The sequence below is a fragment of the Leucopleurus acutus genome (genome assembly GCF_964270905.1).
Source record: "Leucopleurus acutus genome assembly, chromosome: 7".
Taxonomy (NCBI): domain Eukaryota; kingdom Metazoa; phylum Chordata; class Mammalia; order Artiodactyla; family Delphinidae; genus Leucopleurus; species Leucopleurus acutus.
The window spans coordinates 86910839-86937639 of record NC_139150.1 but is presented as its reverse complement, the minus strand read 5'-3'; the positions used below and the strand labels follow the sequence as shown (position 1 = coordinate 86937639).

Genomic DNA, 26801 nt, shown 5'->3' with positions numbered 1-26801 from the left:
TACATTCAATAACATAGCTGAATCTCAAAAACATGATGATGAGCAAAAGATGCCAGACACAACAGTTCTGGAGGCTCAAATTCCAAGATCAAAGTGTTGGCAAGTTTGGTTTCTTCTGAGGTCTCTCTCCTTACAGATTGCTGCTCTCTGTGTACATGAGTTCCTCGTATCTCCTTCTCTTCTTCTAAGGACAACCAGTCAAATTGGACTCCCAGATTAAGCCCCACCATAATGGCTTCATTTTAATTTAATTACCTTAAGTTACATTCTGAGGTTCTTGGAGTTGGGACTTGAACACATGAATTTGGAGGGGAGACAATTTAGCTCATAACAAGCCTCCTAACTAGTCTTTCTCCATTCAGTTCGGCTCTACTCTGCACAGAGCAGCTTCGTTACTTATAAAATGTAAATATAATCATTTTTATCATAATAGTAATCGCCTGAAAACACTTCAGGGACACTCTGCTGCTCTAAGGATAAAGACCAAAATCCTCTAAGAGGCTTTCAGTATTCTTTATGATCTGTTCCTTGCTTACCACACTGGTGTTGTCTTCTGGCCACTTCCTTCTTACACTCTAGGCTACAGTCATTACATGCAGAAAGCATCAGAACTGTTTTCATTTATTAAAAAGTGCTGTGATCTTTGTTGCCTGAAGGCCTCTATAATTTTGTTTATAAGGGATAAATTTATTTATTTATTTTTGGCTGTGTTGGGTCTTTGTTGCTGCATGTGGGCTTTCTCTAGTTGCAGCAAGCGGGAGCTACTCTTGGTTGCGGTGCGTGGGCTTCTCATTGCGGTGGCTTCTTTGTTGCGCAGCACGGGCTCTAGGCACACTGACTTCAGTAGCTGTGGCATGTAGGCTCAGCAGTTGTGGCTTGTGGGCTCTAGAGCACAGGCTCAGTAGTTGTGGCGCACGGGTTTAGTTGCTCCGCGGTATGTGGGATCTTCCTGGACTGGGGATCGAACCCATGTCCCCTGCATTGGCAGGCAGATTCTTAACCACTGCGCCACTAGGGAAGTCCTCTCTGCAAATGTTGTTTGTTCCCTCTTCCTGGATTATTTTCCTGCTCTTTCCTATTCTTACCTATCCTTCAATTCTCACTCAGCTCATAGGTCATCTTCTCTGGGAAGCTCCCTGACTACTCTCCTCACTCTGCAGCAGTCAGGCTCCTCATGTGCTCCTGTAACATCCCCTGTTTCATATTATAGCATTCACATGACTTTATAATTGCCTTTATAAATACCTGTCTAAAATCTTAAGATACAGTTCATTTCTTTTGGGTACTTATAGTCCTGGAATAATGGTTCTCAATATGTATATGCATTTTTTGCCACTCTATATTCACAACAGACTCCCATAATTAAAATAATTCATGAAAATCACTGTTTTAGTCCAGAGGTATCATACACATAAAAGGTTGCACATGAGATTTAGGACAAGTCCTATGCATTAAAATGCATTGTTTGGATAGGTAACAGAGGAAATTAAATAAGGAACTGTATAAAATCTGACTCAGGATTTTCTTCTTAGAAAATAAGTTAATTATTATAAACTGTCTATTTCAATAATCCTGAAATAAAGTTAAATCATGCTAAAGAATATTTAGAGCTTTAAAAAAATCACAATATAAAGGGATAAATAAAATTGACATAAACAGAATACTAATGCAATCATTCCCATTATTTCGATTACCTGTTAAGTTCATCCAGACATAAGCGCAGTGTTTCATATGTTGTTAGAGCAATTTCACATTTCCTCTGTTTCACACGAGTCAGTTCACTGTCTTTTTTGTTACCATGTAAAATAGTGACTCTGAAATATCCCCAGGTGTCCAGTTCATCCCTCCAGTTGTAGAGGACAGAAAGAGGAGCAACTATTAAGAACATCTGTAAAAAGAAGAAAAAAAATTTAATGATATAATTTTTTAAATGAAAAAGAACCCCAAAGTTAAATCCAGAATATCAATAGTCCTATTCCTTGATTTTTGACACGGTAGTTAATAAGTATAAATACAACTGAGAAATTGAATATATCTGGACTTAGAAGTCCATCAAAAAATACTGTTTACTTAGCACCTTATTAGGAAAAAAATAGATACCCAACCTTGTCCAAAGGAGCAGCTATTTTTTATTTTCCCCCCCAAAGGAGTTGAGAGATAAGAAAAAAATAATTCTCCAAAACAAAAAAAAAGAGAGTATAATCAGGATCCCAGTAATAACTTCAAGGGCCATGTGGGTAATAGAAATATGCAAAGCAGGCCAGGTTTTTTATTGAAATGTATGGTCTTCCAGAGCTCTCTTTCCTTTTCACTTTCCTAGTCCATTTCCTCTCCCCCTCTCTCAGATACTACCAGTTGATAACCTGGAAAATTCAATGGAAAATTGAAGCAATTAGAAGAAAACCTCTTCTCTTATCACTAGATCAATAACCTACCTATAATTACTTCTATATATTCTGCTCTCCCATCTATTACCATGGGTGAACTGTCCATGTTCTTTTCTAAAGACAAACCCTGAACTTATATAGTGGCTCCAATCACTTCCTGTCAACCTGAAGTCAATGATGAAGAAACTGTTCCCAATCTGCCCAACATGATTACATTTTGCTTTTCAATGGACCGCATACAACCCCAAGCAAACACATTCTAATATATATTTCTCAGCGTTAAAAAACAAACCTAACAAACAAAAAAGTTCCTTCTTAAACCTACATCTCTCTCTAGCTAGCCCCCATTACTTTACTTTCTTTATAGAAATGATCCTCAGGAGTTATCAATACTTGCTTACTCTCCTCCTGTTCTCTCTTAACTCATGTAAGTGGGACTTCTGTCTTAACCCATTAAGATTAACAATATTTCTGTTTAATCTTGAAATAAATGTTTTGGGGTTTCACCAACATTTCCTGTACTAATCCCAAATCCTGTTGTCATCAGCCATTTTAATTTTTAATGTTTTTATCTCTTACTGTTACCACTATTCCTAAGCTATTATCTTTAATAGGGTTTTAAGTAAGTTTCTTTTCTGCAGTTTTATACTTGTCCTACTTGATAAAGATGAGCCAATTATACATACATACAAACAAAAAAATAAAATAACAAACAAAAAAATAATACAATACTACTCTAAATCCTACACTCTCTTCTATGAAACATTTCAGCTGGGCCATTTGTCAGCTGTAAGATGTCATATCTGTGACTTTGTTTTAGAAACAGGAAAAAGAAAAAGAAGAGAAGATTAACCTACTAAATGTGAGAGTTCCTTTTTTCTACCCCAGCATCAAGCATATATAAGTACTTTTTTGTCATACATGATTCATCTCAAATAGTTTCATCTTCTGGCTCGGAATTTATCCTACGAATTCCATTTTTCTCCTACTACCTTCAAATAAAAAGTTTGGGCTCCAAGTAATAAGCCCAGTTATTGTCTCTGCCCAACCCCCCAACCTTTTTACTTTTTAATATCATAAGATGAAAATGTTATCCAAACTCCATCTGAGCACTTTGAGCAGTTTTCCACTCGAGGGGTCATTCATCAAAGGTGTCAACGAATCTACACTTTGTTGTACAGCAGAAACTAACACACCATTGTAAAGCAATTATACTCCAACAAAGGTGCTAAAATAAATAAATAAATAAAAATCCCAAACATAAAAAAAAAAAAAAAGGTGCCAATGAACCTAAAGATTCCTAGAATCGGCCCTAAGATTCCAGAAGTTGTTTAAAAATTAAGACATTCCTTATAGACATTATTGGTCTTCAAAGTTGTAAAAGGTAAATCAAAGGGATCAATAACTCATTTTAATACTAAAAGAGGTAAGAGAACTGAGTTATGCCATGTAACAGACATTAACCCAAGGACTTCACATAAAAATGCTATAAAGTAAAAATACTTATTATTTCCTTCTTAGAGATGAGAAAACTAAAGTATAGATGTGTTAAATAATATGCCCAAGGTCATAATGCTATAAAGTGGAAAAGTAAGTATTTGAACCCATGTCTGTGTAACTCCAAAGCTCTTAACCAACAATGATATATCATGTTAGCACCTTAAATCAGAAAGTCTATGACCTTGAGATGCATAACATTCTTATTTGCCACTGTAACTATGGTACTTTGTGCTGTGCTTAGAAAACAAAGGTGTTCAGTTGATAAATGAAATAATGAATAAAAGCATGTGTCAGTGGCAAGGTAGGAATAGCACTGTCTATGCAGAGGACAATGACAGACCACCAGAGCCAAAGTAAAAATTTCACATTGGAGGAAGTGTGATATCAAGCTGAAAAATAAAATGTACCTATATTGAGAGAACTTACAGACCATAAAATTGGAATTTTTGCTATTTAACTCAAAACTCTAAAGCATATTCCCTGTAATTAACTCTACAATCTTAATTCTTTCAAAAATGCCAAATCTAATTAATTTACATCCTAACTGTGCATAATTGATAACTTTTCCTTTGATATATTATGGCTATTTAATATATGGAAATTTAAGTTGAGAATCCACTCTAGGAGCCTCTGCAAATCCCTTTTAGAAAAGCAGCATAATAGTAATACCAAAACTTGATAAACAGTCTAACAAAGTAGAAAATTATAGACCAATATCACTTAGATCAATGGAGAGCAAAACAATAAATATCATCTCTTCTAATTAAACAAAAGTAAATAAAACATGAGAATGGAAATGACAAGTAAAATTATATTTTCAGAAAACGTAAGTAAAGCAAATAAATGAACAGTAAATTAACTAACAAGAATATCAAAGAATTAAGAAAGTCAAATTTAAAAATATATGTGGCACCTTAAATAACTTAGACCAGATTGACTTATAACTTATATACAAATGATTCCAAAAGCAGCAGAATGTATTCTTAAGTTCACATGCGACATTCTCCAGGATAGACCATATGTTAAACCACAAAAAAAGTCAATATATTTATGAAGGTTGAAATCATATCAAGCATCTTTCCTGATGACAGTGGTATAAAACTAGAAATCAATTACAAGACAAAAACTGGAAAATTCACAAATTTGTGTATATTAAACAACATGCTACTGAACAACCAATGAGTCAAAGAAGAAATCAAAGGAGGAATCAAAAATTACCTTAAGACAAATGAAAATGGAAATATAATGTACCAAAACTGCAGCAAAAGCAGTTCTATGAGGAAAGTTCATAGTGATAAATGACTACCTCAAGAAACAAAAATATTCTCAAATACACAACCAAACTTACACCTCAAGGAACTAGAAAAACACAAACTAGAAAATGAAGCCTAAAGTTAGTAGAAGGAGGAAAATAATAAAGATCAGAGTGGAAATAAACAAAATAGAGACTAAAAAGATGACAGACAAGGTTAATGAAACTAAGAGCTGATTCTCTGACAACACACACAAAATTGGCAAACCTTTAGCTAGACATAACAGAAATAAAGATAGAGGGCTCAAATAAAATCAGAAATAAAAGAGGAGAACTTACAGTTGATACCACAGATATAAAAAGGATCATAAGAGACTACTACTAACAATTTTATGCCAACAAATTGGAAAACTAGAAGAAAGGGATATATTCTTAGAAACATACAATGTACCAAGACTGAATCATGAAGAAATAGAAAATCTGAACAGAACAGTTCCTAGTAAGGAAATTGAATAAGTAACCAAAAACCTCCAAATAAACAAAAGTTCAGGACCAGACAGCTTCACTGGTAAAATCTATCAAACATTCAAAGAAGAATTAATACCAATCCTTCTCAAACTTTCTGAAAAAACAGAAGAGTAGGGGATGCTTCCAAACTTATTTTATGAGGCCCAATACCAAAACCAGACAAGGATACCACAAGAAAGGAAAATTATAGGCTATATCCCTGATGAACATAAATATAAAAATCCTCAATGAAATATTAGCAAAATGAATCCAACAATACATCAAAAATGATCATAAATTATGATCAAGTGAGATTTATTCCATAGATGCAAGGACGATTCAACATATGCAAATCAACTGCATTATACACCACATTAACAAAATGAAGAATAAAAACCATACGGTCATCTCAATAGAGCAGAAAAAGCATTTGAGGAAATTCAACATCAATTTATGATAAAAACTCAACAAATTGGGTACAGAGACAACATACCTCAACATAATAAAGGCCATATACGACCAGCACACAGTTAACATCATACTCAATAGTGAGAGCTGAAAACTTTTCCTGTAAGACAAGGAACAAGACAAAGATGCACACTTTCACCACTTTTATTCCCATAGTACTGAAAATCCTAACCAGAGGGGGAAAAAAAATCCAAATTTGAAAGGAAGTAAAACTGTCACTATTTGCCAAAGACATAGAAATACACGGAAAACCCTAAACATTCCACCAGAAAACTGTTAGAATTAATAAAGAAATTGAGTAAAGTTACAGGATACAAAATCAATACAAAAATCCGTTTTATTTTTACACACTAACAACTATTAGAAAGAGAAATTAAGCAAACAATCTCATTTACAATTGTATCAAAAAGGATAAAATAACTAGAAATAAATTTAAACAAAGAAATAAAAAACCTGTATACTGAAAACTATGAGACACTGATGAAAAAAATTTTAAATGTCACAAATAAATAGTAAGATAATCAATGCTCATGGAAGAATAAATATTGTCAAGATATCAATAAATGGTGCTGGAAAAACTGGATAACCACATGCAAAAGAATGAAACTGGGTCACTGTCTTATACCATACACAAAAATGAACTCAAAATGGATTAAAGACTTGAAATTAAGACCTGAAACCATAAAACTCCTAGAAGAAAACATATGCAGTAAGCTCCTTTACATCTTGACAATGATTTTTTTGATTTGACACCAAAGGCAAAGGCAACAAAAGCAAAAACCAAAAGGTAGGACTACATCAAGCTAAAAAGCTTCTGTACAACAAAGAAAACCATCAACAAAATGAAAAGGAAATCTACTAAATGGGAGAAAATATTTGCAGACCATGTATATAACAAGGAGTTAATATCGAAAATATATGAAAAACTCAGTAGCGAAAAATCAAACAAGTAGCATCATTTGCAAGATAATAAACTAAAGAAATAGTGTACAGTAAATAAAATACTGGAAAATTTTTTGTTTAATCACCATTGAAATTGTGTCTGATGCTGGTATTATGACTGCTAGAAAAATCCTCCCTCTCTGCATTAATACTGATTATGAATTTTACACAGAATCTTTAAAGTTTTATCATACAAGATAGTAGTATTTTTAAAAGAATTTACTTTGATTCATTTTCATAAAGACTGAATTCCAATCTTAACAGCCTAAATCTAAAGAATCATTCCAAGAATATTTGAAATGTATAGTTTGTATCTTTTCCTTTAGGAATTTATTCTTGGCACAAAACATCTATTTCACACATTCTTAGATGATTTATTCACACTTGAAAAGGTTAAAAATATATATAAGATGCATCGTGTATCACACATACATACCTCAAACCCATCACTCCTTAATTGATAACATTTAAATTCATTAAAAGGATTTTTTTCAAGTAGTTCGAACATTAATTTTTCAATATTCCATTGCAATTTTGGCATTAGCATAATAAATATAATGAAATTTATTTCTCTTCTAGCTATTTAATAGACTATCTTTTAAATTTATTTATTTATGACTGTGTTGGGTCTTCGTTTCTGTGTGAGGGCTTTCTCTAGCTGTGGCAAGGAGGGGCCACTCTTCATCACGGTGCATGGGCCTCTCACTATCGCGGCCTCTCTTGTTGCGGAGCACAGGCTCCAGACGCACAGGCTCAGTAATTGTGGCTCACGGGCCCAGTTGCTCCGCGGCATGTGGGATCTTCCCAGACTAGGGCTCGAACCCATGTCCCCTGCATTGGCAGGCAGTTTCTCAACCACTGTGCCACCAGGGAAGTCCAATAGACTATCTTTTAAAAATGCACTGAGGTTTTAAATGGATCAAGACAAATTTATCTTTTGTAAATTTCATCACACAAAATTATAAGTTTTGTTTGGATTTGCTTCTGGGGAATACTGTAGGACGTCACTGGTAATCTCATTAAAAACATTCTTTATAGAATTCCAGTTCAAATGATTAACTAAACACATGCATTTATTGATGCCAATGAAACAAAAGGACAAATATAAAAATAAATCCATAATAGCAGTAAAATGCCTGGAAGGGCACTACCGGATGATCAGAACACTACAAAAACAGATGAGAACTGATATACTTGAAGACCTGAGGAATCCATCCTTTACCTACATAAGAGAAAACTTCCAAAAAAAACAAAAAAAAGAAAACCCACAAAGTGAGTTTTCCTAGAAGAAACTTAAATATGACAACAACCAACAAAATAAAACAACAACAAAAAAACTCAATGAAGAACAGGCAGTTGGAAGGACTGGGTCATGGAACCGAATGGAACATTAAATGTAAATAGATTAAATTCTCCAATCAAAAGACATAAAGTGGTTGAATGGATTTTTTAAAAAAAGACCCAAACACATATTACCAACAAAATTCACTTCAGCTTTAAAGACACATATAAACTTAAGGTGAGTGGATGGAAAATGACATTCCATGCAAATGGAAACCAAAAGAAAGTGGGGATAGCTATTCTTAGAGACAAAGAAGGTCATTAGATCATGATAAAAGGGTCAGTTCATCAAGAGGATGTAACAGCTGTAAATATTTATATACCCAATATCAGAACACCTACGTATATAAAGGAAATATTAACAGATGTGAAGAGGAAAAAAATGACAATAAAATAATAGGGAACTTCAATACTCCACTGTCAACAATGGATCACTCAGACAGAAAATCAATAAAGAAACATTGAACTTAAACTACACATTGCATCAGATGGACCTAGTGACACATACAGAACATTCAACAGGAGCAGAATACATATTCTTCTCAAGCACATATGGAACATTCTGCAGGACAGATAAAATGTTAGGAGACAAGACAAGTCTTAATAAACTTAAGAAGACTGAAATCATATCAAATATCTTATCACATAATGGTATGGTATCAATCAAAGGGGAAAACTAAAAAATCCACAAATATGTCGAGATTAAATAATATGCTCCTCAACAGCCAATGGGTCAAAGAAGAAATCAAAAACGAAATCAAAAAATACCTTAAGACAAATGAAAACTGAAACACAACATACCAAAACTTATGGGACACAGCAAAAGGAGTTCTAAGAGGGAAGTATATAGTGATAAATGCCTATATTTAAAAAAAAAAAGTCATATATACAACCCAACTTTATACCTTAAGAATCTAGAAAAAGAAGAACAAATTAAGCCCAAAGTTAGAAGGAAAGAAACAACAAAGATCAGAGAGGATAAATGAAATAGAGACTAGAGAGATAATAGAAAAAATTAATAAAACTAAGGCCTGTTTTTTGAAAAGATAAACAAAACTGACACCCTTAACTAGACTAAGAAAAAGAGAGAAGGCTCAAATAAATATAATTAGAAATGAAACAGGAGACATTACAAATAATAACACAGAAATACAAAGGATCATATGAAATTACTCTGCACTATTATACACCACCAAATTAGATAAACTAGAAGAAATGGACAAATTACTATAAGCAGACAACCTACCAAGACTGAATCATGAAGAAACAGAAAATCGGAACGGAACAATTACTAGTAAGGAGAGTCAATCATTAACCAAAAACCTCCAAACAAACAAAAATCTAGGACCAGACACCTTCACTGGTAAATTCTACCAAATTAACACCAATTCTTCCCACATTCTTCCAAAAAACATAGAAGAGGAGGTGATACTTCCAAACATTTACAAGGCCAGCATTACCCTGATACCAAAACCGGACAAGAACACCACAAGAAAGGAAAATTACAGGCTAATATCCCTGATAAACATAAATCCTCAGTGAAATACTAGCAAATTGAATTCAACAATACATTAAAAGGATCATACACCATCGTCAAGTGAGATTTATTCCAGGGATGCAAGGATGGTTCAACACATTCAAATCAATCTGAAAACAAAGCTAAAAACAGTACTTGAACTCTTGAAAACATAAAACACATTAACAATTATAATGCTTCTTTAGGATCAAATTTAAATTGACACTAAGAATGGACCTAGGGCTTCCCTGGTGGCGCAGTGGTTGGGAGTCCACCTGCCAATGCAGGGGACGCAGGTTTGTGCCCTGGTCTGGGAGGATCCCACATGCCACGGAGCGGCTGGGCCCGTGAGCCATGGCTGCGCGTCCGGAGCCTGTGCTCCGCAACGGGAGAGGCCACAACAGTGAGAGGCCCGCGAACCGCAAAAAAAAAAAAAAAAAAAAAAGAATGTACCTATGCTATTGAAAATAATAGGAAATTTAAAGTAATAAGATTTTTTAATAACTTAAGCCAATACTTCTCAAAATTTTACACTGAAATGCCCTTAATCATAGACAAGAGTAAACTTGGACTTCTCAGCAATCTTATATATAAGAAATATGTAAAAGACACTGTTTAAAAACGTGCAGAAAGTGGATCATCACCATAATATGGTAAGGATTTCACGAAATCAGTTAAACTTTATTTCTATCCAGTTTCCTGGATGCTGAGGACAATATAAAAGTCAGACACATACCTATAGTACACCTTTCTTTTTTGCATTTCATTTTTTTTAGAAATCTTTTATTTTTTATAAGAATTATGTATAAGATATTTATAAACACACATTTACAAAGGAGAAAGCTGAAGAATGGATATGAATAGCATTAACAGTCACATGGGCAGAGACAGTGACAAGCCTAGACCTTAGCCTTTCTGATTCCAACTTTGATGTTCCTTGTATAGGATGGATTTGTTTCATATATTCAGGAGGTAATTATTCTGCTATGCAACTTTATCATTGAGGCACCTGTGTTAGCAATATCTACTACTGTCTGTATTTCATTCTCACATAGATAAAAAACAATACAATGGACTTCAATTAACTTTACATACACATTCATGGAAATTTAACAAATTAATCAAATTAAGTCATGTAAATCTTGCCAAGCAAAAGATTGAAAGCCCCAACCCACCCCCAAAATTCAAACTGAAATTACATTTTGCTATTTTCAGTCAATCATATCTAACTTGAGGACAAAACTGATAATCCTTCAGAAATTAGGTCTATGAAAGAAATGTTTAAATAATGTCTTTAAATCCTTATGTTTTAAATTTATACTATAATGTATAATGTTTAAAAGTTTCCAGACACTTTTGCAATACCAGCTTCATGAACTGTACATTCTAGATATCTTACCTTTTTTGCTGTAGAAGAAAGGGGTTCCTTTTTCATACTTCTTAGTAAAAACTCTGGCATATTATTTTCAATATCTTCACGAGTTCCCTTTTTACCCAAAACTGCAGCCAAAAATGAAATAACCTACGGAGAAAAAAATCCAATTTTTTCAATCACTGTGTATCGTGATGGACAAAATTTTACTGTTTACCTGAATACTCAGTAAGTGACAATTTGAGTATGTACAAATAGATTTGCTGGGAGGAAACACAATATGAACCACTAGTATTGGTTTTCTTTATTTGTATTAACAAACAAATCTATAATATAAAAGTTACCCTTGAATGCAATAAAAAAAAAATTAAAATAAAAATTCTCACATTGCCATCTCTTCCATGATAAGTTCTACTCACTCAATGAATTCTTTCTTGATCTCATCAGTTGAGATATCATATTCTCTATTATAATAAACTGTGTACATTCCTTTTTCCTTGTAGAAAATAAACTCATTAAAGGGGTAATACTTGGCTCAAAAATTTGTGCATTTTTCTGTATCCAATACATATAGGTGGAATGACAGAATGTTATTTTAAGATAAACTAAGGCAATTCATCATTATACACACCATTCTGAATAACAGCTATTCTCCAAATATCAAATGAGAAAGACAAAAAGACATAGGAAAAAAGGAAATGTAACTTCATACAATGAAAAGCAAGAGATATTTAAACTAGACCTTGGTTCAAATTTCAACCTAAGTTGCTTGGCAGATATGTGAACTTGGGCAACTAAGTTAATCTCTTTGAATAACTAAACTTATATGAAAATACCAAATATAATACTGGAAGAGTTGTTTTAAATATTAAGGGGAAAATATATGAGGTATACATATATATGGGGGAAAATAACTGATCATTACTTTAGAAAAATAAGTTATACAAATATTAAAATCTAAAGAAAAAATATGAGAGAATTAGAAAAACTATAAAAAAAATAGTGTTTTCAACATGGTGTAGATCCTACAATGTGAATCTCAAATGATAGAAAAAAAGAATGGTGCAGAAGTATTTGAAGAGATAAGGGCTGAAAGCTTTCAAAAACTGATTTCAAAAATCAAGCCATACACAGAGGTTAAGAATCCATCTGCCAATGCAGGGAACAAGGGTTCAACCCCTGGTCCAGGAAGATCCCACATGCCACGGAGCTACTGAGCCCACGCACCACAACTACTGAGCCTGCGCTCTAGAGCCCATGCTCCACAACAAGAGAAGCCACTGCAATGAGTAGCCCGCGTACTGCAACGAAGAGTAGCCCTCACTTGCTGCAGCTAGAGAAAGCCCATACACAGCAAAGAAGACCCAGCACAGCCAAAAATAGATTAAATAATTTTTTTAAAAAGCCACATATTCCATGTCGACTAAGAACATGAAGCCAAAAAAAAAAAAATCCACAAGTAGTTCCTGCAGGGAAAAAACTGCTCAAAATTTGAGACAGAAATATATTAAAAGTGGTCAGAGGAAAAAACAGATTATCTATTAAGCAACAATTAGACAAATAGCTGATCTTGCAGCAAAAACAGTGGAGACACTATACAACGGAGTGATATTTTTATTTAGGTCTTTAATCCATTTTGACTTTATTTTTTGTATATGGTGTTAGAGAATCTTCTAATTTCATTCTTTACATGTAGCTGTCCAGTTTTCCCAGTGCCACTAATTAAAGAGATTGTCTTTTCTCCACAGTATATTCTTGCCTCCTTTGCCATAGATTAATTGACCACAGGCGCATGGGTTTATTTCTGGATTTTCTATCCTGTTCCACTTTTTGTGCCAGTATCATATGCCTTTGATTATTGAAGCTTTATAGAACAGTCTGAAGTCAGGGAGCCTGATTCCCCCAACTCTGTTTTTTCTTTCTCAAGATTACTTTGTCTATCGGGAGTCTTTTGTGTTTCCATACAAATTTTAAAATTTTTTGCTCTACTTCTGTGAAAAATGCCATGGGTAATTTGATAGGGATTGCATTGAATCTGTCACTGCCTAAATGTAAAAAACTCCTAAAGAAAAACACAGGCAGAACACTCTGACATAAAACGCAGCAATATCTTTTTGGATCCGTCTCCTAGAGTAATGGAAATAAAAATAAACTGGGGCCTAATTAAATTGAAAACTTTTTCCACAGCAAAGGAAACCATAAACAAAACAAAAGACAACCTACATAATGGGAGAAAATATTTGCAAATGATGTGACTGATAAGGGATTAATTTCCAAAATATACAAATAGCTCATACAACTCAACATCAATAAAACAAACAACTCAACCAAAAAATGGGGAGAAGATCTAAATAGACATTTCTCCGAAGAAGACATAAAGATGGCCAAAAGGAACATGAAAAAAATGCTCAACATCACTAATTATTAGAGAAATGCAAATCAAAACTACAACGAGGTATCACCTCACTCCAGTCAGAATGGCCATCATCAAAAAGTCTATAAATAATAAATGCTAGAGAGGGTGTGGAGAAAAAGGAACCCTCCTACGCTGTTGGTGGGAATGTAAGTTGGTACAGACACTATGGAGAACAGTATGGAGGTTCTGTTCACAATATGTGTGCCACTTACACAAAAAACATCTACAACAAGAGATAGAGAAAGACCATTCAAACAAAAACCCAACGAAAGTTGATATAGCTATATTAATATAATACTGAGGCAAAAAGCATTACTATATTAAAGAGGCACACTTGATACTGATTAATTCATTTGGAAGTTATACGAAGTGTAAATTACTAAAGAAGAAACATTTACTGAAACAAAAGTAGTCAAATTGATAAGCACAATGGTAGATTTTGAAATAACTTAGTAAGAAAAAAACAAAGAAATCAGTAAAGATATAGAATATTTGAATAAAATGGTAAGCAAACTTTATCTAATAAACATTTAATAGACCACCGTAAACTACAGCAAAACATAGTTTCACTTAAAGTACACATAAAATATTTACCAAATTTGACATGAAAGTCATAGAGCAAATCTTAATACATCCAACAGACAAAAATCATACAGAATATGTTCTTTGGTCACAGTGCAAGAAATCAGAAATAACAAAAAATATAAACAGAAAATCCCCAAATATTTGGAAAGTAAGGAATATATTTCAAAGTAGAACTCACAGTGGAGATTAGAAAATATTTAAGTTGAATACTAATGAGTAATAATTACATATTAAATTTGTGGAATACACTTAAAGCCATGCTTTATGAACTTAAATGCATATATATTAGGACAGAAGAGAACCAGCTAATAAAATATTTAAGAATCTATCTGAAAAATATATAAAAATAACAGAAAACTTAACACACAAAAATAGAATTATAAAGCATGAAAAAGCATAAAATAAAAAAGATTGACAAAGCCAAATGATCCTTCTGTTAAAAGATTTTTAAAAGTGATGACCCCTAGAAAATTGATTAAAAAAAAAAGAGAAACTAAGAGAACACACAAAAAAATATGTATAAGACATAATAAACATTGTTATGCCAATAACTGTGAAATTTTAGGTGAAATGGAAAAATAGAACTTATCAACACTGAAACAAGAAGAAATGGAAATTTTACATATTCAAATAACTATTATAGAAATCTAAATACATAATTACAAACCTTCTACAAAGAAAACTAAGGGTCAAATAGCCAAATAAAGTCTACCAATGCTAAAGAAAGCTATAATGGCAGTCTTAGACAAACTCCTCCAGATTTTAGAAAAAGGGAGAAATGTTCTCAACTCATTTTATGAGTTCAACATAACCTTGATAAGGATCTAACAAAAATATGGGAAATTTACAGGCCAATTTCTCACACTCACATAGAAGCAAACTCTTAAAATATTAGCAAATGGAACATAGAAATGTAAAAAAGAAATATATACTAACACCAAGTTTGGTTGACTCTGGAAATGTAATGTTGGTTTAACCTTCAAAATTTAGATAACTAGTATCTTAGGTATTACACTTAGCTTTCCTAACTCTTAGCTTCCTTAAAATAAAAATAAATTAAAATAGGACAGTCTATTGGTTTGGTAAAAAGGTTTGCTATGTTTTTTCCATAAGATGGTTCTAGTAGCACTTAGCTGTCTTTTAACTTCATTCAAAACAATTTTGTTAGATTGTATGTGACAGCTGTCATATCAGTGTGCATTTAAAAAACATATCAAAATTGGTGAATTTTTGTGTAGCCATTTTAATATTGAAAATGGAAGAAAAAAGTGATGACAGGGAAAAATCTACAACCAACATTACTCTACTGAGCAAGGATCTCATTCAGATTTAACGGAGAAACTAAAACCTTTACAGACAAGCAAAAGCTAAGAGAATTCAGCACAACTAAACCAGCCTTTCAACAAATGCTAAAGGAACTTCTCTAGGCAGGAAACACATGAGAAGGAAAAGACCAACAATAACAAACCCAAAACAATTAAGAAAATGGTAATAAGAACATACATATCGATAATTACCTTAAATGTAAATGGCTTAAATGCTCCAACCAAAAGACATAGACTGGCTGAATGGATACAAAAAAATACCAGTATATATGCTGTCTAAAAGCGACCCACTTCAGACCTAGTGACACATAGACTGAAAGTGAGGGGACGGAAAAAGATATCCCATGCAAATGGAAATCAAAAGAGGCTGGAGTAGCAATTCTTATATCAGACAAAATAGACTTTAAAACAAAGACTATTACAAGAGACAAAGAAGGACACTACATAATGATTAAGAGATCAATCCAGAAAGAAGATATAACAATTGTAAACATTTATGCACCCAAAATAGGAGCACCTCAATACATAAGGCAAATAGTAACAACCATAAAATGGGAAATCAACAGTAACACAATCATAGTAGGGGATTTTAATACCCCACTTTCATCAATGAGCAGATCATCCAAAATGAAAATAAGGAGACAGAAGCTTTAAATGATACATTAAACAAGATGGAGTCAATGATATTTATAGGACATTCCATCCAAAAACAACAGAATACATGATGTTCTAAAGTTTTCATGGAATATTCTCCAGGACAGACCATATCTTGGGTCACAAATCGAGCCTTGATATATTTAAGAAAACTGAAATCGTATCAAGTGTCTTTTCGGACCACAAGGCTATGAGACTGGATATCAATTACAGTAAAAAAACTGTAAAAAATACAAACACATGGAGGCTAAACAATACACTACTTAATAACCAAGCGATCACTGAAGAAATCAAGGAGGAAATCAAAAAATACCTAGAAACAAATGACAATGAAAACAAGGTGAACCAAAGCTTATGGGATGCAGCAAAAGCAGTTCTAAGAGGGAAGTCTATGGCAATACAATCCTACCTTAAGAAAAAAGAAACAACTCAAATAAACAACCTAAGCTTACACCTAAAGCAATCAGAGAGAGGAGAACAAAAAAAACCCCAAAGTTAGCAGAAGGAAGGAAATCATAAAGATCATATCAGGAATAAATGAAAAAGAAATGAAGGAAACGATAGCAAAGATCAATAAAACTAAAAGCTGGTTCTTTGAGAAAATAAACAAAATTGATAAAACACTAGCCAGACTCATCAAGAAAAAAACGGAGAAGACTCAAATCAATAGAATTAGAAATGAAACAGGAAAAGTAACAACTGACACTGCAAAAATACAAAGGATCATGAGAGATTACTACAAGCAACTATATGCCAATAAAATGGACAACCTGGAAGAAATGGACAAATTCTTAAAATGCACAACCTTCCGAGACTGAACCAGGAAGAAATAGAAAATCTGAACAGACCAATGACAAATACTGAAATGGAAACTGTGATTAAAAATCTTCCAACAGGGCTTCCCTGGTGGCACAGTGGTTGAGAGTCCACCTGCCGATGCAGGGGACACAGGTTCATGCCCCAGTCCGGGAGGATCCCACATGCCATGGAGCAGCCAGGCCCGTGAGTCATGGCCACTGGGCCTGCATGTCCGGAGCCTGTGCTCCACAACGGGAGAGGCCACAACAGTGAGAGGCCCACAGTATCGCAAAAAAAAAAAAAAAAAAAAAATCTTCCAACAAACAAAAGCCCAGGACAAGATGGCTTCACAGGCGAATTCTATCAAACATTTAGAGACGAGCTAAGCCCAATCCTTCTGAAACTCTTCCAAAATATAGCACAAGGAAGAACACTCACAAACTCATTCTACGAGGCCACCATCACCCTGACACCAAAACCAGACAAAGATGTCACAAAGAAAGAAAACTACAGGCCAATATCACTGATGAACTGAGATGCAAAAATCCTGAACAAAATACTAGCAAACAGAATCCAACAGCACATTAAAAGGATCATATACCATGATCAAGTGGGGTTTATCCCAGGGACGCAAGAATTCTTCAATATACGCAAATCAATCAATATGATACACCATATTTACAAACTGAAGGAGAAAAACCATATGATCATCTCAATAAATGCAAAAAGAGCTTTTCACAAAATTCAGCACCCATTTATGATAAAAACTCTCCAGAAAGTGGGCACAGAGGGAACCTACCTCAACATAATAAAGGCAGTATATGACAAACCCACAGCAAACATCATCCTCAATGGTGAAAAACTAAAAGCATTTCCTCTAAGATCAGGAACAAGACAAGGATGTCCACCCTCACCACTATTATTCACCAGAGTTTTGGAAGTTGTAGCCACAGCAATCAGAGAAGAAAAAGAAATAAAAGGAATACAAATTGGAAAATAGCAAGTAAAACTGTCACTGTTTGCAGATGACATAATACTATACATAGAGAATCCTAAAGATGCCACCAGAAAACTACTAGAGCTAATCAATGAATTTGGTAAAGATGCAGGATAGAAAATTAATGCACAGAAGTCTCTTGCATTCCTATACACTAATGATGAAAAATCTGAAAGAGAAATTAAACAAACACTCCCATTTACCATTGCAACATAAAGAGTAAAATACCTAGGGATAAATCTACCTAGGGAGACAAAAGACCTGTATGCAGAAAACTACAAGACACTGATGAAAGAAAGTGAAGATGATACAAACAGATAGAGAAATATGTTTTTGGATTGGAAGAATGAATATTGTGAAAATGACTATAATACCCAAAGCAATCTACAGATTCAATGCAATCCCTATCAAATTACCAAAGGCTTTTTTAACAGAACTGGAAGAAAAAGAATCTTAAAATTTGTATGGAGACACAAAAGACCCCAAATAGCCAAAGCAGTCTTGAGGGAAAAAAACAGAGCTGGAGGAATCAGACTCCCTGACTTTAGACTATAGTACAAAACTACAGTAATCAAGACAATATGGTACTGGCACAAAAACAGAAATGCAGATCAATGGAACAGGATAGAAAGCCCAGAGATAAACCCATGCAGGTATGGTCAACTAATCTAACTAATCTATGACAAAGGAGGCAAGGATATACAGTGGAGAAAAGACAGTCACTTCAATAAGTGATGCTGGGAGAACTGGACAGCTACATGTAAAATAATGAAATTGGAACACTCCCTAACACCATACACAAAAATAAAATCAAGATGGATTAGTGACCTAAATGTAAGACCAGACACTATAAAACTCTTAGAGGAAAGTATAGGAAGAACACTCTTTGACATAAATTACAGCAAGATCTTTTTTGATCCACCTCCTAGAATAATGTAAATAAAAAGAAAAATAAACAAATGGGACCTAATGAAAGTTAAAAGTTTTTGCCAGCAAAGGACACTACAATCCAGACGAAAAGAGAAAGTATTTGCAAAGGTATTAATGGACAAAGGATTAATCTTCAAAATATATAAACGGCTCATGCAGCTCATGCAGCTCAATATTAAAAAAACAAACAACCCAATCCAAAACTGGGCAGAAGACCTAAATAGACATTTCTCCAAAGAAGACATACAGATGGCCAAGAAGCACATGAAAAGCTGCTCCACATCACTAATTATTAGAGAAATGTAAATGAAAACTAAAATGAGGTGTCATCTCACACCAGTTAGATTGGGTATCATCTGAAAATCTGCAAACAACATGCTGGAGAGGGCCTGGAGAAAAGGGAACCCTCTTGCACTGTTGGTGGAAATGTAAATTGATACAGCCACTATGGAGAACAGTATGGAGGTTCCTTAAAAATCTAAAAATAGAATCATATGACCCAGCAATCTCACTACTGGGCATATATCCAGAGAAAACCATAATTCAAAAAGACACATGCACCCCAATGTTCATTGCAGCACTATTTACAATAGCCAGGAAATGGAAGCAACCTAAATGCCCATCGACAGATGAACGGATAAAGAAGATGTGGTATATATACACAATGGAATATTGTTCAGCCATAAAAAAGAATGAAATTGGGTGACGTGGATGAAATTAGAGACGTGGATGGATCTAGAGACTGTCATACAGAGAGGAGTAAGTTAAAAAGAGAAAAACAAATATCGTATATTAACGCATATATGTGGAACCTAGAAAAATGGTACAGATGAACTGGTTTGCAGGACAGAAACTGAAACACAGATGTAGAGAATAAACGTATGGATACCAAGAGGGGAAAGTGGCGGGGGTGGTGGTGGTGGTGCGATGAATTGGGAGATTTGGATTGACATATATACACTAATATGTATAAAATGGATAACTAATAAAGAACCTGCTGTATAAAAAAATTAAGTTAAATTCAAGAAAAAAAAATTGAGTGTTCAGTACAGTAAAACTGAACAATGACACAATAAAAAGACTAGAATCAAGACTCATACATATATGGACAGCCAGCTCAACTGAAAAATGGGCAAAGGACTTGTATCTTAGTCACTCGGAGTGCTGTAACAAATTACCATAGACTGGATGGCTTAAATAACAAACTTTCATTTCTCAGAGTTCTGGGGGCTAGGAATTTCAAAATCAATGTGCTGGTAGATCTGATGTCTGGTGAAAGCCCACTTCCTGTTTTGCAGATGGCAGTCATCTTGTATCCTCAGATGACAGAAAGCAGACTGAGGGGGTACTTCCTAGTAACTCTTCTTACAAAGCCACTAACACCATCATGAGGGTTTCACACTCATGACCTAATTGCCTTTCCAGAGGCCCCATCTCCAAACACCATCACATTGGGGATTAGAGTTTCAACAAACGAATTTTTGGGAGATGCAAACATTCTATCTATAGCAACATGAATACACAATTCTCCAAAGAAGATATACAAAATGGCCAAAAAGCACATGAAAAGTTGTTCAACACCATTGATCATTACAGAAATGCAAATCAAAACCACAGTGAGGTACCACTTCATATGCACTAGGATAGCTACTATGAAGAAAACAGAAAATAACAGTGTTGAGAAGGATGTGAAGAAACATGAAACCTCATACATTGCTAGTGGGAATGTAATATGGTGCAGCCATTGTGGAAAATGGTTTAGCAGTTGCACAAAAAATTAAACATAGAATTACCATATGACCTAGTAATTCCACTCCTAGGTATATATACAAGGGAAATGAAAGCATATGTCCACAAAGAAACTTATACACAAATGTGTGTAACTGCATTATACACAGTAGCCAAAACGTAGAAACAACCCAAATGTCCATCAAAGGATAAATGGGTAAACAAAATTGTTGTATTTACATGCAATTGAATATTATTCAGCCATAAAAAGGATGAAGTACTGATACATGCTACAACTTGGATGAGCCTTGAAAGCATTACACTAAATGAAAGCACCAGACACAAAAAGTCACAACTGTATTTCCTTTATATGAAATATTCAGAAAAGGCAAATCTATAGATGCAGAAGATCAATTAGTGGTTGGCAAGGGATGGTGGGAAGGGGAAAAGAAAACTGATTACTTAATGCATATGGGGTATTGTTCTGTGGAGATGCAAAAGTTGTGAAACCAGAGGGAGATGGGGGTTGCACAACACTGTGAATGCACTAAATGCCACTGAATTGCAAAAACTGAAATGGTTAATTTATGTTATGTGAATTTCATCTCAATAAAAAAATTATACCTTACAGTTTTATGAGTATGCATTTATGTATGATATAATCACTATTATTTTAGTTCTTGAGAAAAAGAGGAAAAATATGTAAAATATCAAGCTAGTACATAAGAATGATTCAATAAACAAGAGCTTTTTTTTTTTTCTTTTTGCGGTACGCGGGCCTCTCACTATTGTGGCCTCTCCCGTTGCGGAGCACAGGCTCCGGATGCGCAGGCTCAGCAGCCATGGCTCACGGGCCTAGCCGCTCCGCGGCATGTGGGATCCTTCCGGACCGGGGCACGAACCCGTGTCCCCTGCATCGGCAGGAGGACTCTCAACCACTGCGTCACCAGGGAAGCCCAACAAGAGCTATTTTTGTTAGCATCATTTCACTGAGGTAAGGAGGCTTTATGCCCTGAATACAGTCTTGCATATCACAATAAACAAAGTAGATTTTCAGTAAATTATGTTATCTAAAAGATTGTAAAATAATGATAAATAAGGATGGTGAAAACTTCTGCTGAGTTTTAAAATATTCTTTAAAATCTGCATTCTGAACCCACATTACAAAAGGCAGTGTAATGTAGGAGCTATGGCAAAGACTTTGGAGTCTGACCAACCAACATTATACTACCTATGTGACCCTGTGCAATTTCTATAATGTCGCCATAAATTTCAACTTTTTCATCAATAAAATGCGTGAATAATGCCTAATTAACATACGTTTAATGGAAAATGTATATCGTAGAACGTGGCACATAGGTTAGGGGTCATTAAATATATAACCACAGAAAGATATGATTACTCAATTCAACTTTAATTAATGCATTCAATAAAATATATTAATATACTTATTACCTACTACATGCCAGGTACTGTCCTGGGCACTGCAAAAGTTTAGATGAAAGGCTTATTTCCATCCTCCAGCAGTTTGAAATCCATGAGTTGGCATGGGCGACTGAGGAGGTAATGGAGAAGAGTTGAAGAAGCATTGTTGAGAAAAAACTGATGAATAAAAATAAAGTTACTGAAAAATTCAGCAAGAGATTGGTGAGAGAAAAATGATTGATGTACTACACAGAACTGAGATTAAAGGAGACATAAAGAATGTTCCACAAATGACTGAGTTTTAAGCACTGGACAATTACTTTTTTTTTTTTACTTAAGTATAGCTGATTTACAATATTTTTAGTTTCAAGTGTACAGCATAGTGATTCAGTTACTTTTTTTCAGATTATACTCTATTATAGCTTATTATAAGATATTGAATATAATTCCCTGTGCTATACAGTAAATCCTTGTTGCTTATCTATTTTATATATAATAGTTTGTATCTGTTAATCCATATTCCTAATTTGTCCCTCCTCACTCCCACTCCACTTTGGTAACCATAAGTTTATTTTCTACGTCTGTGAGTCTTTTTCTGTTGTCTGTGTGTGTGTGTGTGTATACACATAATTTTCTATGTTCCACATAGAAGTGGAACATAAGAATATCATTAGTATTTGTCCTTTTCTTTTTGACTTACTTCACTAAGCATAATGATCTCTAGGTCCACCCATGTTGCTGCAAATGGCAATACTACATTCTTTTGGGGGCGCTGAGTAATATTCCATTGTGTGTGTGTGTATACACACACACACCACATCTTATTAAACCAATCATCTGTTAATGGGCACTTGGGTTATTTCCATATCTTGGGTATTGCAAATAGTGCTGCTATGAACACTGGGATGCATGTATCTTTTTGAATTAGTGTTTTCATCTTTTCTAGACATATGCCCAGGAGTAGGATTGCTGGATCATACTGTAGCTCTATTTTCAATTTTTAAAGGAAACTCCATACTGTTTTCCATAGTGGCTACACTGATTTACATTCCCACCAAGTGTAGGAGGATTCTCTTTTCTCTGCACCCTCTCCAAAATTTATTATTTGTAGACGTTTTGATGATAGCCATTCTAACCAGTGTGAGGGAGCACCTCATTGTAGTTTTGATTTGCATTTCTCTAATAATTAGCAATGTTGAGCATCTTTTCATGTGCCTGTTGGCCATCTGTATGTTTTCTTTGTTAAAATGCCTATTTAGGTATTCTGCCCATTTTTTTGCTTGGGTTGTTTGCTTTTTTGATATTGAGTTGTACAAGATGTTTGTATATTTTGCATCTTAATCCCTTTTTGGTCACATCATTTGCAAATATTTTCTCCCATTCTGTATGTTGTTTTTTAATTTTGTTGATGGTTCCCTTTGCTGTGCTAAGCTTTTAAGTTTGATTAGGTCTCATTTGTTTATTTTTGCTTTTATTTTTTGCATTGGGAGACTGACCTAAGAAAATATTGCTATGATTTATGTCAGAGAATGTTTTGCTTATGTTCTCTTCTACAAGTTTTATGGGATCATGTACTTAGGTGTTGATCTACTTCGAGTTTATTTTTGTATATGGTGTGAGAGAATATTCTAATTTCATTGTTTTCATGTAGTTATCCAGCTTTCCCAACACCACTTGTTGAAGAGACTCTTTCCTCCATTGTATATTCTTGCCTCCTTTGTCGTAGATTAATTTACCACAGGTGCATGGGTTTATTTCTGGGCTCTCTATTCTGTTCCATTGATCTATATGTCTGTTTTAGTGCCAATACCACACTCCTTTGATTTCTGTGGCTTTGCAATATAGTCTGCAGTCTGTACAGGTTATACCTGCAGCTTTGCTCTTTTTCCTCAGGATTCCCTTGGCAATTCTGGGTCTTTTGCGGTTCTATAGAAATTTTAGGATTATTTGTTCTAGTTCTGTGAAAAATGTCACAGGAATTTTGATAGGGATTGCAGTACATTTGTAGATTGCTTTGGGAAGGATGGCCATTTTAACAATATTACTTCTTCCAATCCAAGAGCATGAGATAGTTTTCCATTTCTTTGAATCATCTTCAATATCCTTTACCAATGTTTTATAGTTTTCAGCGTGTAGCAGTGGTCCCCATTTTTGGCACCAGGGACTAGTTTCATGGAAGACAATTTTTCCACAGGTGGTGGGGGGGGAGGAATGGTTCAGGCGCTAATGCAAGCAATGGTTCAGGCAGTAATGTGAGCAATGGGGAGCAGCAGATGAAACTTCGCTCACTCACCCACCGCTCAACCCCTGCTGTGCAGCTCGGTTCCTAACAGGCTAAAGCTCAATAACAGTCCATGGCCCGGGGGTTAGGGACCCCTGGCATATTGGTCTTTCACCTCTTTGGTTAAGTTTATTCCTAGGGTTTTTTTTTTTTCTTTTTTAATGTGAGTTTTAAATGGAATTTTTTTTTTTACATTCTTCTTCTGATATTTCATTATCAGTGTAAAGAAATACAACAGATTTCTGTATATCTTGTATCCTGCTACCTTCCTGAGTTCATTTATTAGTTCTAATAGTTTTTGGGTGGAGAATTTTGGGTTCTCTATATAGAGTATCATGTCATCTGCAAACAGTGACAGTTCTACCTCTTCCCTTCCCATTTGGATCTTTTATTTCTTTTTCTGGTCTGACTGCTGTGGCTAAGACTTCCAGTACCATGTTGCATAGAAGTGGTGAGAGTGGGCATCCTTGTCTTGTTCCTGAATTTAAAGGGAAGGCTTTCAGCTTTTCACAGTTGAGTATTACTTTGGCTGTGTGTTTGTTGCAAATGGTATTTATTATGTTAAGATATGTTCCCTCTATACCCATTTTATTGAGTTTTTTTTTATCATGAATGGATGTTGAATTTTGTCAAATCCTTTTTCTGTCTATTGAGATGATCATCTGGTTTTTGTTTCCTTTTGTTAATGTGGTGTATCACACTGATTGATTCACATGTGTTGAAACATCCTTGTGACTCCAGAATGAATCTAACTCGATCATGGTGTATGATTATGTATTGTTGGATTTATGTATTTATGGATTTATGGATTTAGGTATTGTTGGATTTGGTTTGCTAATGTTTTGTTGAGGATTTCTGCATCTATATTCATCAAAGATATTGGCCTACAATTTTCCTTTTTGTAGCCTCTTTGGTTTTGGTATCAGGGTGATGGTAGCTTCATAGAATGAATTTGGGAATGTTTCCTCCTCTTCAGTTTTTTGAAATAGTTTGAGAAGGATAAGTATAAGTTCTTGCATATTTGGTAGAATTTTCCAGTGAAGCCATCCAATCCAGGACTTCTGTTTGCAGGGAATTTTTTTTATTATCATAGATTCTATTTCACTTCTAGTGATCAGTCTGTTCTGATTATCTGTTTCTTCTGGACTCAGTTTTGGCAGGCTATTTCTAGAAACTTGTCCATTTCTTCTAGGTTGCCTGATTTGTTGGCATATAACTGTTCATAGTATTCTCTCATGATTTTTTGTACTGCTGCAGTATGGGTTGCTATTTCTCCTCTTTCATTTCTTATTTTGTTTATTTGGGGCCTCTTTCTTTTCTTCTTGGTGAGCCTGGCTAGAGACTTGTCAATTTTGTTTATCTTTTCAAAAAACCAGCTCTTGGTTTTATTAACCTTTTCTATTGTGCTTTATTGCTATTTTATTTATTTCCTCTCTGATTTTTATTATTTCCATCCTTCTGCAGACTTTGGATTTGTTTGTTCTTCTTTTTCTAATTCTTTTAGGTGGTAAGTTAGGTTGTTCGAAATTTTTAGTGTTTCTTGAGGAAGGCCTGTGTTGTGATGAACTTTCCTCTAACAACTGCTTTCGCCACATCCAATAGATTTTATAAAGTTGTGTTTTCATCCTTTTTATCTCAAGGTATTTTCTGATTTCATCGTTGACCCACTGGTTTTTTGGTAGCATGTTGTTTAGTCTCCACATTTTCATTACTTTCCTGTTTTTCTTTTTGTGGTTGATTTCTAGTTTCAGACCACTGTGGTCACGAAAAATGCCTGAAATAATTTCTATCCTGTTAAATTTGTTGAGGCTTATTTTGTGACCTTATATGTAATCTACCCTAGAGAATGTTCCATGCACCCCTGAAAAGAATGTGTACTGTGGGGTTTTTGAGGGGGTTTTTTGGAATGTAGTGTCCTTTAGATATCAATTACATCCAACTGGTTTACTGTGTCATTTATGACTTCTGTGGCCTTACTGATTTTCTGTCTGGATGATCTGTCCATTGATGTCAGTGGGATGTTAAATTCTATTATTTTATTGTTGTCAATTTCTCCCTTTATGTCTATTAGTATTTGTTTTATATACTTAGGGGCTCCTATATTAGGTGTGTATATGTTAACAAGTGTGACACCCTCTTTTTGTATTGATTGCTTTATCATTATACAATGCCCTTCTTTGCCTTTCTTCATGGCCTCTGTTTTAAAGTCTATTTTGTCTGATATGAATATTGCTACCCCTGCTTTCTTGTCACTTCCATTTGCATGAAATATCTTTCCATTCCCTCACCTTCAGGGTCTGTCTCTTCTGCTCTGCAGTGAGTCTGTTGTAGGCAGCATATTGGAGGTTCTTGTTTTTTTTAATTCATTCTGCTACTC

General features: G+C 34.5%; 1 protein-coding gene across 3 annotated transcripts in view; it reads right to left on the bottom strand.

Moving 5' to 3' along the window:
• The window catches only part of ERCC6L2 (ERCC excision repair 6 like 2), a gene marked incomplete at its 3' end in the record, with an annotated part of 140984 nt that overhangs the window by 95098 nt on the left and 19085 nt on the right, over nt 1-26801 (bottom strand). For all 3 annotated transcript variants that reach the window (XM_082843160.1, XM_082843161.1, XM_082843162.1), the window contains exons 3-4: nt 11313-11435; nt 1695-1888 (exon numbers count right to left, since the gene is read on the bottom strand). In XM_082843160.1, the coding sequence (XP_082699286.1) occupies nt 1695-1888; nt 11313-11435 (317 nt within the window). The remainder of the gene's footprint in view (nt 1-1694; nt 1889-11312; nt 11436-26801) is intronic.